Source organism: Pundamilia nyererei, unplaced genomic scaffold, assembly GCF_000239375.1.
Source record: "Pundamilia nyererei isolate P.nyererei 1_Seehausen unplaced genomic scaffold, PunNye1.0 scaffold00048, whole genome shotgun sequence".
Taxonomy (NCBI): domain Eukaryota; kingdom Metazoa; phylum Chordata; class Actinopteri; order Cichliformes; family Cichlidae; genus Pundamilia; species Pundamilia nyererei.
Window position 1 is genome coordinate 1,268,465 of NW_005187449.1, and position 14,601 is coordinate 1,283,065.

Here is a 14,601-nt window from a genome sequence, read left to right on the forward strand (position 1 = left end):
ATATATATATGCTACATAATCCTCTCCACTAAAGAGACAAAAACTTGTTGAGCAAAGTTCAAAGTATGGTACAGTACAGGTAACTTGCACATCTATGAAGGCACCATTAATGCTACATGGCAGAAGACTTTGGAGAAAATCTTGATGAATTTCAGCAGGACGGTGCCAAACCACATTCTGCACGTACTCCAAATGCATGCTTTAGTGAGCACCAACTCACAAATCAGTCCTCTCAAATGGTTTTACACTGTATGCTGATGACCCACGAATATTAGCAAGAGAACAACAACAACAGACGATCCACTGTGAGCAGCACTTGACGACTGTGGGGAGGAAGAATTCCTTTTTTAACAGGAAGGGACCGCCCCTCACTTAGCCTCATTCTGATGGCGGACAGTTAGATGGTGATCAGAAAGAGAAGGAGGAACAACAGTAGTGTTTGGAGATCTTGATTTTTAGGCCGTAGAGAACTCGAGAACATATGAATCTCATTCATCCAGGGCAGGTCCAAACGTTGTTTGTGAAAATGCTTTCTGTTGTTTGTCAAGCTCTTTGTGGGGTGAAAATCTGTGGGCAACAGCAGCAGCTACAGTAAGAACAGCTCGGGCTGTGGTTAAGCGGCTGGCCTCTCTCAGTGTGATGGTTTCTCACTTCGGTCCCAGCAGAGATCTCCAGAGACGCAGTAACAAATGGAGCTTTGTGTGAGCGCAGTATGTCTGCAGCTGGATGTCCAAAACATTTTGAAAAGTGCTTTAACTCCAGCGGATTATTATCTAAATTGCTGCCGAGCAGGGACAGCTGCTTGATTGGTTAAATGATCCAAACTGAGGCGATCTGCGTGGACTCGGTGGAAATATCCACCAAGACAAGAGGAGTTTCACATCCATGTGAAAGTCCTGCGTGAGCTGAAATATCCACACATTGGGTCCAAGATGAGTGTTTAGCAAATGCTTTAAATCCAAGCAACTGAACATCATAGTTAGCATTCCCAGTTGGCGTGAATAGGAAAGGATGTCATCATTATTCAGAAATACTCACAACACAGGATTTTTCTTATCAGTTGTCCTATGGGCCATGCTAACTCTGTATCTTCCCTTACACTGATGGGATTTTAGAGCTTCATGAACAGAAAGTTCATATAAGAAGCTTATATGAACTACATGAAGGCTGTAGTTTACTTTCACTGTCTTTGTCGGTGAAGCCGATACCAATAAATGATACCACAGGGCGCCACACAGCACAGTTTTTGCTCTGCTCACCACCTCATGGAAGACTTTTTACCTGCAGACATCCTGTGCAGAGTCTTTGTGCAATGAGAGTCGTGTGACTGTTCAGCAGCGATTTCAAAAGGAATTTTATTTGACCTCGCATGAATGCAATCGGTGCCTTACCTTTGCATTTTTCCCATCATTTTGACAGTTAAATTGTTTTCTTCTTTCACAAACAGAGAGATGAGATGAAGTGTCCGTCTCTTCCTAACGCCTGCACCTGCACCTCGGAGGCCAATGGGCCGCCAGGACCTCAGGGACCAGTGGTGAGAACAAACTGTTATCCATTTTTGTAGGGCTCTTTTCTATTCTAAAGACAACTGTGAATGTTAACCAGTGTACACAAATGAAATGCATAAAATCGAGAGCGTAGGACAGGTGGATGGTGTCCTACACTGATCTTGATGGCCAGAGTTAAATCCTGAGCTTTCTTACCTAACGAAAACACAAATCAGAGATAGGAACAGCAGCTCTGAGCCATGTGAGGTCTCTACGGTGCAATCAGTTATAAATGAAGAACCAGACAGCCGATAACTTGTCAGCTCCCTGATTGTGAAACTCAGGGCCTGGAGGAATTGGAAGGTCATTCAAAAGCAGGTACTGTTTCTGGGGCTCCAGTTTGATTGGACCACTGCCCCAGTCCTGTGGTCCAATCAGCTTTGGTGGATAGCAGGATGAGGAAAGAGCTGTCAGGAGGGCAAGGCAGCATCAAGTGGCTTGGTAGATATAGTAGAGATAATGCTTTTATTGTGAAATCTTTAGGGATTTGTGAGGATAATGTGAGCAAAGAGACACATTTAGAGACACCTGCTGAAGTTAGCAAAAACACTCACAAATGGCTACACGTATAAAATCCTTAAAGGTGGTTTGCTACACCCAGTTAGCCTCTAACGCAGACATGATGATGGTAAAAGCAGTGCTCAGTTTCTAATTTAAATTAACTTTTAAATTACATTTCAAGCACATTTTTTTTAAATTTATCATTTACTGCTTCAAACAATTTTCACTCAGGGCAGCTTTTTACAGACTCAGGACCACCTTATCTCAGCAGAACTCACTGATATTCATGCTGAATGGTATGAGGCCTTTACAGTTTCAGACTCATGAAAGTTGCAGACTGCGCAGGGAAGTGGGGAGTACTGCAATAAAAAGGAATGTATAGAGAAACGTCAGCTGTTATCCTCACGTACAAGCAGTCAGAGGGAGGAGGCGGCTGCTGTAGGTTCATCCATCAGCTGTCAGACAGGCACCACAGTTTACTTTCTCCACTCTCTTAAAAGATTTTACGAGGCATTGCAAAGAGGTTTCCTGTGGTTAATGTGCTTCAGGACGCGGTATTCTCCCTCGTACAACATACAGCGCATAAGTGGCCATAAATAACCAGGAAAGCCAGAGCTTTGACTTATGCGTTACATGGTAGCACAACCACTGTGGAAACGTGTTTCATTACAGAATACAAGCCCTGCATTACTTTTCTCAGGGAAGATACTTTTTAGTTTAAATAGATTTCACTTTAAAAAAGATGAACATACTCATCGTTAAATCACCCGATAAATGGACTGAGGGCTTGAAACAGAATGCTTTTCTGCAGGGTCTGAAAATGCTGCTAAAACTATACAAGGCTGGAAATTCATCATTTACATCAACGTTGAATACGAAATCTGAAACTAGTTTGTTTATATAAAGCTAATTAGTAACAGAAAAAACCATGAAAATAAACATAAAGCTGCCAAGATGTGTGTGGGGCTTTTTTTTTTTTTGGGGTGTTTTTAAATGAACCTCAGGAGGAAATGTTCTTCGTGCATTTATCTGCAAAGTCACGAAATATTTACATATCTGCAAAAGATTAGTTGTCGTTGACATTTAAACATGATTCAGATGAAAATAAAAACATACAGTTTTACATGGTTTCCTATCACCAAACAAAAACCCACAACGCTGCACAGGAATCTGTTACACAGCCCCACCTGAACCCTCAATGAGCTGTCAATGCATGTTGGGTAATGTAGGAGAAAAAAGATTGAATTGATTGATTGAATTGAATTAAACAAGAGATGTGGAAAAGAATAATTCTTAACCATATATTTTTTATTCTTGGATGGTATTAGAATAGCTTTGCATGACTCACAGTTCAATAATAATCCTTCTTTATCTCATCCTGGGCCTCCTCTCCCTTCAAGTCGACTTTCTTCTGACTGGCTGCCCCTCGTAAATGAAAGGTCTGAAAATGACAGAAAATAAAGAAAAGCAGAATTGGTTCTCAAAAGGCAACGCTCATTGTTTGGATTAAAATGCCCCCTTTCAACAGCATTAATGATTGCCTACTGTGCATTCAGGCCAAGGTTATTGTTATTATCTTTAGCTAAAATAAAGACTAGACTTCTGAGAAAAAAACATGAAAGTAATTAAAAGAGTTTGAGAACTTGGAAAATTAAGATAAAATACAAATATAAAGGAAATTGGACATGTTTTTGAGAGTCTGGATGTCTGCAAGACTGAGTTGACTGCTTTCACAAAAAGTTTTTTAAAATTGTATCCTGCCCAGATTTTTCTAAATCTTACCTCTGACTTAAGCCCTCCTCCACAATGATAATTAAAAAGGCTAAAATCAACATTGAAATTAATGAAAACAAAAAAACTAAACAGACATCAGAAAATTCTCCCCAGGAACTAACTGAAATGAAATGTAATTAAAAATAATCTCAAAATATACTAAAATTAGAAATCAAACGCTCATTAGAGCATGCAAAACGCGTACATAGACAGTGCAAAGACTCTGCAAGTTAAAAATATTTCAGCTTTGATGAAAAAAATAATCCGGCTTCACGCAGTGTTGTAAAAGCTGATCAGGTGAGAGGGACTGGGCTCTCCTGCCGCCTGCAGCTTTTATAAGTGAGCTTTGTGCTTTCTGAATCACTGTGTTAACTGCTGAATAACTCCAACTATCTCTTGTCCTTCGGGAGGAAGCAGTTCTCCCACACAGGCTGTTAGGGGCTAGTGTCTGTGGGTCGTGACTGCATTCATGTAAGGCCTTACTCTGCTTCACATTTGTCCTCAGGCTTTTCTTCCAGACTGGCTCCCTTGTGGCATGTTCAGACTAATTTCCCCCTCGAGCATCTCTTGTGTCCTTCTTATCTTTGTTGTGTTAACTAGAAAATCTTTTTTTTTTCAGGGTGCCCCCGGCAGCAAAGGTCCCCGAGGTGAAAGAGGAGAGCCCGGTTCTGCTGTAAGTTCCTGGGGGAAAAAAAATTCTCTATCGCATTTCCCTTCAACACTTGCTGCTTCACATTTTCTTGCAAGCTGAAGAAAATAAAAGATGGTACAAGTGCAAGAGCTTTGAGAAGCACATCTGATTCCACTTACTGATTGAGTGTTTGTGCTCTCCTTGTCCTTGATATGAAGGCTCAGTTCTATTAGCATTCCTTGTCTCCTGCCGGCCTTTTCCAAATATTTCAACAGTAGTACACTTCAACTGGGACAAGAGATATCAACAATAAATTCCTCCCATGTTTAAATATTTCTCTTGTCTGTATTTTGCAGGGACCGTTGGGCCTGCGGGGAGAAATTGGACCACCTGGGCCCATGGGTCTGCCCGGCCCTCAAGGACCGAGCGGGCTGTCGATTCCAGGAGAAGCTGTAAGTCTGTAAACACACCTGACATCAACACACACACAGAGCAGAGTGGGGGGGATTACTTGGTGATTTATTATAAAGAGAATTTACAAGCTGGGGAGTATCTGTGGCAAGGACTCACATTCTTTCATGTGTGAGGGAAATAAGCGATACCAAGAAGCCCCCGAACGTCAGTATCACTGAATGTTAATAAATCGCAGCTTGGATTTCCGTCTCAGAGATTAGATGTACCCAGATTAAACTGAGATCACTTTCCAGAAAGGTCCCACGAAATAGAGGTTTGTGGAAAGTACTGGACAGTTTCTGCTGCTTAGTACTCAATTAATCTAACGATATTATTAAAGGTTACAGTGGATTAAACAGGTTTTATGGATTAAAACATCCACTCGATTGAGGCTGTAGGTTTGATTTCAGATGCTGGGAGATACAGCTAATGCTTTTTTTTTTACATTACCTTCAAACTTCAAAACTCTTGTGCAACTATAAATCATAATGTAGTTTAAATATTTATAATGCCTGTGCCAAAAAATGCAATTCCTCTAATGTCCTCTGGGGAGTCAGTCCCTATTGATGACCATGTTAACTTTAAAATACTAGTAAGTTTATAGCCAATGAAAATGGTTTTGGTCTTTAAGCATGGTTTGCTCCTTGTAACATCTGTACAGGGTGGAATTTGTGGAAAGCACATTTGGCATATGTGCTTGAGTTTATTCTAAGTATGGTCAATTCTAGTTCCAGAAACAATCATTATGTTGGCCCAAAAATGCAGCACCACGATATTAACTAGTCCAACAATTGTTATATTGGCTATATGTACGTTTTATAGACTAAACCTGACATGGATCATTAAATAAAATTTGAGTTCTGATTTATTTAGCAAGTCTTAATCTGGTTAATATTGCTATCATCTACATCAGTCACAGATCCATCTCTAATTGTTCTCTCCCTCCGAGTCACCGTCTCCATTCATTAATGATGTTGCTTTCTGTTTTCAGGGCCGTCCTGGACCAAAGGGAGACCCCGGTGATTCAGGCTTACCTGGGCAGAAAGTAAGTGCAGATCAGTTTGTGTTGGAAAGCAGGAAACTGGGGATAATTCACATTTTGACTACTGGTCTGGCACGCGGCCACATTGGCTGCACGCAGATGCTTTTCCAGCTGGGGAGAATTCAGAGAGAGAAGAGGCCAACAGTGCCTCCACTGCAGGTTTCTGAATATTACTTTTAAATTACGTTTCTGCGCACATTCAAGCCAAGAACAAGTCGCCTTGATTAACAGTGCTGGATAAGTGTCGACCCGCGGTCAGCCACTACATCCTCCTCTCACTGAAAACTGTTTTATCTGGGAACGCATGAGCTGCCTAAAGACAGACGTGACACCTTAACTTCGTTGGCATGAAAGTGAAAGCAGTCTGTGTGAAATATTAAGTTACAGATATCAGATGGTGCTTTCATTTCTTCCTGGAAGGAAGCATCTCTCGTGTAGGCTGAATTGAAAAGAAGAATCCAGGCCAAACAGACAGAAGGTAAAGAAAGGTGATACTGACCAGAGGTCAAAGGTGTGCTTGTGTTAAGATGAAGCCATAAGCAGGTAGGCCCCTGAAATGCCTAAAACCTATAATCGGTTTTCTCCAGGCCATCTTCGGCCTCATTTTGGTTGACCTGCTCAGGTGTTCCTGGCTTAAATGTGGAATGGTGTTTGTTTATAGCTTCAAGCTCGACCTTTAAAAGACTTCAGAAGAATTTAAACAGAGTGCAGCTTCCAACCTTAAAGGTTCCATGTCAAACTGCACAAAAACATTTTTGAAGCAGAGCTGCAGAAAAGGCGTGATCAACCAATTGAGTGCAGGTTCTGCTAACAGCTAAAACGTGCAAAAGGTTGTACGATAATCAATGGTTGACAAATTATTTCCAATAGATATCAGGAAAAATAAAGGTTCAGACAAAGTGGAGCAATCATTTAAAGAATAATTGTGGTTTATTTCATGGTAACTTTATGCTCTCTTCCTCTGTTGTAGAAATTCGGGGAAACCAAAAGTTTGTTTATAGTCTGATTGAAAGAAAACAAGGAAATCAGCAGCTTGGAACGGATGTTTGGCTCTCCATCCGTCCATGCTTGCCTTCTGCCTTAATCACAAACATATTCTTCCCCCACTGAACAGTTAGATAAAAAGTTACCCTAAATGATAGGCATATAGTGAATAGTTTGTAGCATGATCACCTCCTTGGGTCAGCCGCTCTGAAATTCCCTGTAATCCGTTATGTTTTCTTATCTACTGGAACCCCCAAAATTTAAAGACGCACACACAGAAAAAACAAAACAAAAACGTTTTTCTCTACTTGTCTTGAAATTGGAGTAAGATAATCTCATCAAATTGTCAATGTGGAAATTATTACCATCAGATTTATTTATTTTTGGTCTATTGAGATTTGGCTGCACAAACCTGGTGGAAAATTGTTAGTTGCTTTGTTCAAAACAGTGTTGTAAATCAAATAAAGTGGACCTATTATGTTTCCCCGCCCTTATAGTCATTATTTTCATCCTTGGACCTACCAGAGTAGCTTTACATGATTCACAGTTCAGAATAATCCATATTTAGCTTATATTGGGCCTCAATGCAGCTACTCGGATCATCCTCTGTCATCAACGCATCTCCATTACGGCCATCTGATTGGCTACCCCTCATAAACAAAAGGTTGGTTGGTGCTTCTGTGAGATTACCATATTCTTTGACATCATACAGATCCAAGACTAAAAATGAAGCCAGTATTAAACTGATGTTTGAGCTTTGTGATCACAGGGACTACGTGTACCTGCACAGGTCTTTTCTTGTGTTTAATAAGAACTGAATCCAAACCTGGGTAGAGTGGTGAAGAATCGATCCAATCCAAGTTTTAAAAAAAATGACCGCTTTGCCAAAACACCGAAATCTACCGTTTTATCAAAGCCGTTACTATTCTGAGATAAGATGTTCCTTAGTGTTGGTGCTTTGATGTAATGTTGAGCACCAGAAGCAGTTGGTCTTGTGTGAACATGCAACCAACTTGTGTAGAAAGGAAGGGGATGTATTTACAGGGTTATGAAACAGCTGGACACTGCTTTATTTTTACTCACAAAAAGGTTATGATTAAGTGTTGCGAATGGGCCTAACTGTAAATTTTGATAGATGAGGCTAAATGGTACCAGGAACATTTAAATGCAGTGCCAATGGGTCTTGAGCAAGTGTTGGGATGTGACAAGTGTTGGGAATGAAATCATGTCAAAAATTCACAGTTGCTGCTCTTGGTTGGAAATCAGAGCTTCATGTCCAAGGTTGAACTTGGCCTTGAAATAACAGATTAAAGTGTCTTTTTTTTTTTTTTTAGATAATTTCTGGTAAACATTTGTTAGGTTTGTCACTGAAAACTCATCTGAGAGTTTTAATAAACTCTGGGTCACCTTCAAAAACTTGGTAACAGTAGGCAACGTTTTGCCACCATGTTCACATTTAACATCCATATTTCTTTAAAAAAGTGTGCAACACATATGGTATGTTTTCTGTGTGTGTGTGTCAGAGTTGATGACCACTTTATTTAAAAGCCCTTGCTTACTTATTTTATTTCAACTAATTCAGTGTTTGTATAGAATTTCCAAAAAGACAATGAATTAGATGGAAAAACAAGAGTAATTAGTGCTACCTACTTCAAATCCTTTATTCAATAATTTATTTCTTCCAGTCAGCTCAACTAGTTAAAGGACTGGAACAATTTACTGCCCTGCTCAAAGTGTTGTTGCACTGGAACAGCATGCACAATTGGGAATTAAACCTTCAACCCTTCACCCGCAGTGTTCATGCAGAGCTTCAGACTCATGAGTAAGACTGATTAATCAGCTCTTTATGCCAGTAAAACAAACTCCACGTGGACCGTATTGGAGCAACGAGGCTGCAGGTGACCATGTTGGAGCAGATGCTATAGCAACATGCATTTAATGAGTTACAGACCATGCGGTCCTGGTTTATAATGGCCAATAAAACGGTTCTGGAATATATTATGTTCCTTGTAAATCTTATGCCAAGGCATCAAAGACCAGAGACAATAAAAATAGTGAGCAGAGTTTCTGAGCAAATGAGCACGGGGGGAAAAAAGAAAAAGACGTTTACTGTCCGGCACGACGCTGAAACAAACCAGCTCGAGTTGGTCAATCAGAGGAAAGGTGGACTTTCTGTTACAGATGATGAGCATAAAATACTTTTTTCTGAGGGGTCTTCTCATGTTTGCAGGGTTCTCGTGGTCCTCCTGGTCCTGTTGGCCCAATGGGACCCGCCGGAGTGAGGGTGAGTATAGCCAGGCTGTTTTTAATGGCATCCATGCGGTCTGAATTCTTTAAAGATGAACTGTATGGCTTTAGGGTTTTAGTCATTATCTTATATTTCCAGGGCCCTCAAGGAAAGGAAGGCCCAGCTGGACCTAGAGGAGCCCCAGGGCCCATGGTAAGACTTCTAATGGTTTGACACATGCACACCTCAGAGCTGCAAACCACGTGAACAATTGAGGCATTTAATTGCCTTTCCAAAGAGCTTTCTACTACCTTTGCAGGCATATTTCCCAAGAGTCATCTTTGTCCTCTTTCCCACTCATCGATATTTTTCTTACCCTTCTCTTTTTCCTTGCAGGGACCTCCAGGATCTCCTGGAGTACCAGGTACCACAGGAAAACCAGGAAATCCTGGAGACTCTGGTCCTCCTGTAAGTTTGCTGGCAGGGTTGTGTGTTAATTGAGCAGCACGTTGGGCCTGAATAGTTCTTAACAGTTTTATTTCTCTGGTTCTAGGGTCCCAATGGTCCAAAGGGAGACAAGGGAGAGAGAGTGAGTAAACCTACATCAAATGTTTTTGTCCACAAGTGATTATATTAAAAATATCCTACAACATGTCAACAACAAGCTGATGAAAACAAGAGGCTAGATTCCCTGTGCAGTTTCACGTTTCAGGAAATTTCTAATAATACATTTACATATAAGTGACTTGAGAAATGACAAATGGGGCAAACAGTAGGAAATGCTGGGAACGTATCACTTAGCATTACGAGTTGTTTGGAGTATTTTCCTGATGTACAACGTGTGACCAAAAAGTCCATGAAAGAAACTGTACCATTTTAAATGTGTCTGCTCCTGGATTGTCTTCATGTGCATGTTCATCTGGCATCCAGTGCGGCTGCCATTCTAAATTTTAGTCTGAAGCCCGATTTCAACATAGACAATTTTAACTTCAGGTTCAGAGAGAGACGAGGAATCTAGTCTTTTTGGACATTCATTAGATTGCATCAGTGCTGAGGTGTTGAAATGCTCTGAGGCGTCTAAGGGAGAACATTCAACAGAAACCAAAAATATACACACAGAAATTGGATGCCATCCTCGAAGTAGTAATCTTGTCCAGAGCTGCCATGCTTCCAACACTGGGAACACTTCCTGGAAGTCCTGTTCTGTCAGGACGTCAAGCACCATCTGTAGTGCATGTTGGATCCGCTTCAGTTTGCCGACCTTCAACTTGAATTTCAATTTTTTTGAAGAGCAAAGTAGCAGGGAACGAATGGAGATATTCATATTAGTGCACCCCATATTCTCCATAATGGAGGACCCATTTGCATCGCACCACTGTTGAGTTTGTTTGTGCAATAGGTTCTCCTAGGATGTTAAAGTAGAACTTGGCATGGACAATCCAAAGCTTCATGTGGGACGAATTCACTGAACCACCTGGAGAAAAACGAGTAGCCAGCTTCTGTTAGAGCTCCCAACTCTGCAAACCTTTTGGCCAGGACTTTGGACTTTCGACAGCTCTTCCCCTGCTAGACTGCTGTTTGGTCTCTATAGCCTCAACCTTTGAGATAAAGGTGGGGGTCATTATAGCTGTTGCAAATGCTCCTTAGTGCAAAAGCAGCAGGTGGTCACGAAAATCCTGATTGAGCCACGTTTCAATGAAAAGTTTCAGAGAAACATTTTCTGACTCATATAAAGTCTGTGCACAATGACAATAAAGAACTATTCTATTCCTTTCTTCACTGTTTTCCAATTTTAAATCCTGCCTGTCTGCACCCAGGGCGACTTTGCTCCTCAGAACATGATGCGATCCATTGCCAGACAGGTTTGCGGACAGTTAGTCCAAGGTACGTAGAACACATTTTCCCCCTCCTGACATGGATTTAGAAATCTCTGCCTCTTGGCTTTCACGATGTGGTTTGTAATGTTCTTGCTTTCTCTTCACCCTGCTGTTGCAGAACAAATGACTCGGGTCAACTCGTTATTGAATCAAATCCCCAGCAACATGTACCGCAACAATAACCCAGGCCCTCCGGGCCCTCCTGGACCTCCTGGCAATCAGGGACCCCGTGGAGAGCCGGGCGCCACAGGAAGGAACGGATTCCCCGGAAGTTCCGGATTGCCCGGCCAGCAGGGAGAGAGAGGTACGAGCCACCCCTGAGAAGTTGCTGCACGGCAGGAGAGGCTGACATCATGAACAAATGGAGTTAGAAAAATAAACATGAAGTCAAATGATTTCTAAAATGGGAGCACAGAAGGCAGCAAAGTGATTATTTACTCTGCAGAACGTTTACCTAAGACGCACCAAACCATCACAGAATGCTAGAAAGGCCTGGCATCATCGTTAATCTGAATTTCAGTCCAGATCGAATCAAATAAAGCTGCTGATGCCAAAATGTAAAAATACTGCAGTGAAAAAAGTACTTCTATTGACCCAGAGACACTTTTTTACATCTTTTTTTAAAATTCTCATTTGACGAGATTTTTTGATCCACAAACAGCAAATTGTAATCTAGGGAGATTGGCCAATGCACACTGCATGTTTCATTTATCCAGATAAACTACTGGCACTGGCACTCGGTCAACAAAACTTAGAAAACTCCGATCTAAATGATCATGAACATGGCTGCTAGTGCATTCATCCCTGTGTTCAGTCTTATTAAAGAAAACAGAATAACTACTGAAGATGTTGCCGGGCAGAATCAGAAATTAAATGTATTTGCATTGCACCCTCACCTTCTGCTCATTAAGGACCCCTTTCTGAAGTCTCACTTTCCTGTCTCACTTTATGTAACAAAAATTCAGGAAACATATTTCAGAAGAGGCAAAAAAAATGTTCCAAAGCCAAGTTCTACCACAGGGAGGAGCTTTTAAGTAGGAGCTCTTATGTAAAGGGAGACAGAAAAAATGTCTTATTTTATTCTGCAACTTACAGGATTGAGACCTCCGAGCTCCCAGCCTAATGATACTTGACTTTCCCCCCCTTCAGGTCCCCCAGGAGAGAAAGGCGATCGAGGAACTTCAGTAGTTGGAGCGAAAGGACCGAGGGGACCTCCAGGTACACATTCTTTAGCAAGACACCAAAAATACTTAAAATGTTGGTGAGATCGCTGACAGCTAAAGTTAACAGGCAAAGCTGATTCCTAAGTCCATAATTTATCATCGTTGATGAAACCATCATCTGAACTGCCCCTACAGATTTGTAAGGCTTAAAAAAGATAAATAATTTATGTTTCAGCAAAACAGAACTATTGTCTCGTCACATTTGCCACTAAAAACCCAAACACACTCAATGTTTGAGCCAAGATGATGGAAATGGAGCCTTTGCATATAACGATCTACCTTGATGATGTAAACCTTGATTTTTACCTGCCTTTGTCACTCATCTTATTGAGTGTCTCACCTTATTCACACCCCACCCCCACCCACTCAAAGATGCCGGCTGATTCAAATGCTGAAAGCTTTGTTTGCTGCCATTCCTGTTAGTCTCTGGCACCAGTGTTGTGACATGTTGACACATATTTGACAGCAAGATACCCCCCGTCCCGTCTCCTATGAGTATATTTCACTGAGAGGTTTGAATTTGTCTCAGTTAACCATGTCTTCTTGCTCCTTAAAACTGTGCTTAGTTGCCCTTTAAAGTAGTGATTTAGCCAGGTGGTGGTGCAGCATTGTTAAAGAAAAACACAAACTTTGGTCCTGAAAAAAGCAGTTTCACCAGCAACTGCTTATGTAATCGCACTCCATCCTCCACGACTGCAACCCTGCCGCTTTGTGACGGTCCCAGCTGTCAGACAGAAGCAGTTAGAGTCGAGGAGGGAGAGGAGAGCAGTGAGTCAGCCTGGAGGACATGCCGAGGACGACGAGGAGACAGTCGGGCAGGAAACTTTCCAATCTTTTTCTGTCCAAGTCTAGACAAAATTCAGAGGGGAGGGGAGGATCAGCACATCCTACTTCTTTTTCCCCCATCATAGTTTACATCATTTCATTCCATGCCCGGGACAGTCAGCAGCAGCTCGACACCTTTTCAATTAATTTTGTTTCCAGCTGCGTTGAGTCGCAGTAGTCTAACAACAATATCATAAAATGTTCTCATCTCTGTTTACATCAAATACAAGAGTGTAACTGTAGTTTTTATTAGTTCTAATGGTATAAAAGCACATGGAAGGCTTTTAAAAATTCTGACTCTCAGAAACACGCTGGCTCAAAGCAAAACGCACTTCATGAAAGCGTTCACATCTGAGAAAATGAAAACGCAGCCGGCCTTTGATCTGCACCATTTGAACAGTTTCATCTTTTTATTTTTATAAACGTTGCTTTTACTGGAGAATCAGTCCCGCCCTTCCTTTGAGGCAAAGTTTATAAAAATAAAAGACATGTTGCTACCACCTTTGTCCATGCTGCATTATGCTGATGTGATTTATCCATGTAGTTTGAATGTAGGGTTTGGTGACCATTTGCAGATATCCCATTATCCCCCTGTGTGATCTCCAATATCTGCAACACTGGGGTGGGGGCTGCAGATGAAGTTGAAGTGAATCCCCTTAATGCAGTTTTTTTTTTTTTTAGTAATAAACAGACCCAGAGGGGGGAAAAAGATGATAGACCTGCTCCTGTTTTGGTATCGTTTTGAGATGATGGACATTTATTTCTAAAAGGGAAGCAGTTCAAGCACAAATTTGTGACTACACGCACATTTGTGTCTAAAGCCATGTCATGGAAGTATAGCGAGGAAGAGTGCAAATAATCTGAACGTCAGGATAAAATTCATTCCATGTATTAATGAAATAAGCTAAAAATCACCTTAAAAATCACTCCAACCATCATCTATCCCCAACCTGGCTATGACCCCAGTTATCTTATATGTAAGGCTGTTCTTGGTCTGTACCACGTTAATTATTGGCGTCCAGCAACAGTTCTTATTTAGAGACCGTTATCCTTGGTTATCATTCTGGCTTGTGGCCTAATCAGGACTGCCGCAGAGCTGTAACTGTAACCTATTATCCATGCAGGATGGGAGCGTGTGAAGCTGAGTTAGATAACTCTATTCCACCTCATGTCAAAAGTCATGTGGCGATTGGCTATTATGGAATTATATTTATATCATAACAAGGCAAAGCAAATTTCATTTCATATGCACAAAGAAGCCTTCGTGCATGCACGAGTCTGCTCTGTGCAGAGGCTTCAGAACTTGCCTAAATAACTGTTAATAATTACTTCAGAAAACTTTATTTTTCAGATCAAATGCAGTTTAAAATAGCGTTTCTGTCACTGCCACAGTGTAACTGAGTTTAATGCAGTAACCTGAAGTGTCCAATTACATTAGGACCCTGTCCTTATTTGGGCTCCTCCTCCAGACAGTCAAATGAGCAGGATTTCTCTCAGAGTGCAGAGCTACCAGTGACA

General features: G+C 41.3%; 1 protein-coding gene across 1 annotated transcript in view; it reads left to right on the forward strand.

Annotated features, from left to right (window-relative positions):
- The window catches only part of col12a1b (collagen, type XII, alpha 1b), a 148,033-nt gene that overhangs the window by 129,708 nt on the left and 3,724 nt on the right, over positions 1-14,601 (forward strand). Inside the window, exons 65-75 of the mRNA XM_013910747.1 lie at positions 1,448-1,534; positions 4,441-4,494; positions 4,809-4,904; positions 5,897-5,950; positions 9,162-9,215; positions 9,318-9,371; positions 9,555-9,626; positions 9,712-9,747; positions 10,976-11,042; positions 11,154-11,339; positions 12,185-12,253. Coding sequence (XP_013766201.1) covers positions 1,448-1,534; positions 4,441-4,494; positions 4,809-4,904; positions 5,897-5,950; positions 9,162-9,215; positions 9,318-9,371; positions 9,555-9,626; positions 9,712-9,747; positions 10,976-11,042; positions 11,154-11,339; positions 12,185-12,253 — 829 coding nt within the window. The remainder of the gene's footprint in view (positions 1-1,447; positions 1,535-4,440; positions 4,495-4,808; positions 4,905-5,896; positions 5,951-9,161; positions 9,216-9,317; positions 9,372-9,554; positions 9,627-9,711; positions 9,748-10,975; positions 11,043-11,153; positions 11,340-12,184; positions 12,254-14,601) is intronic.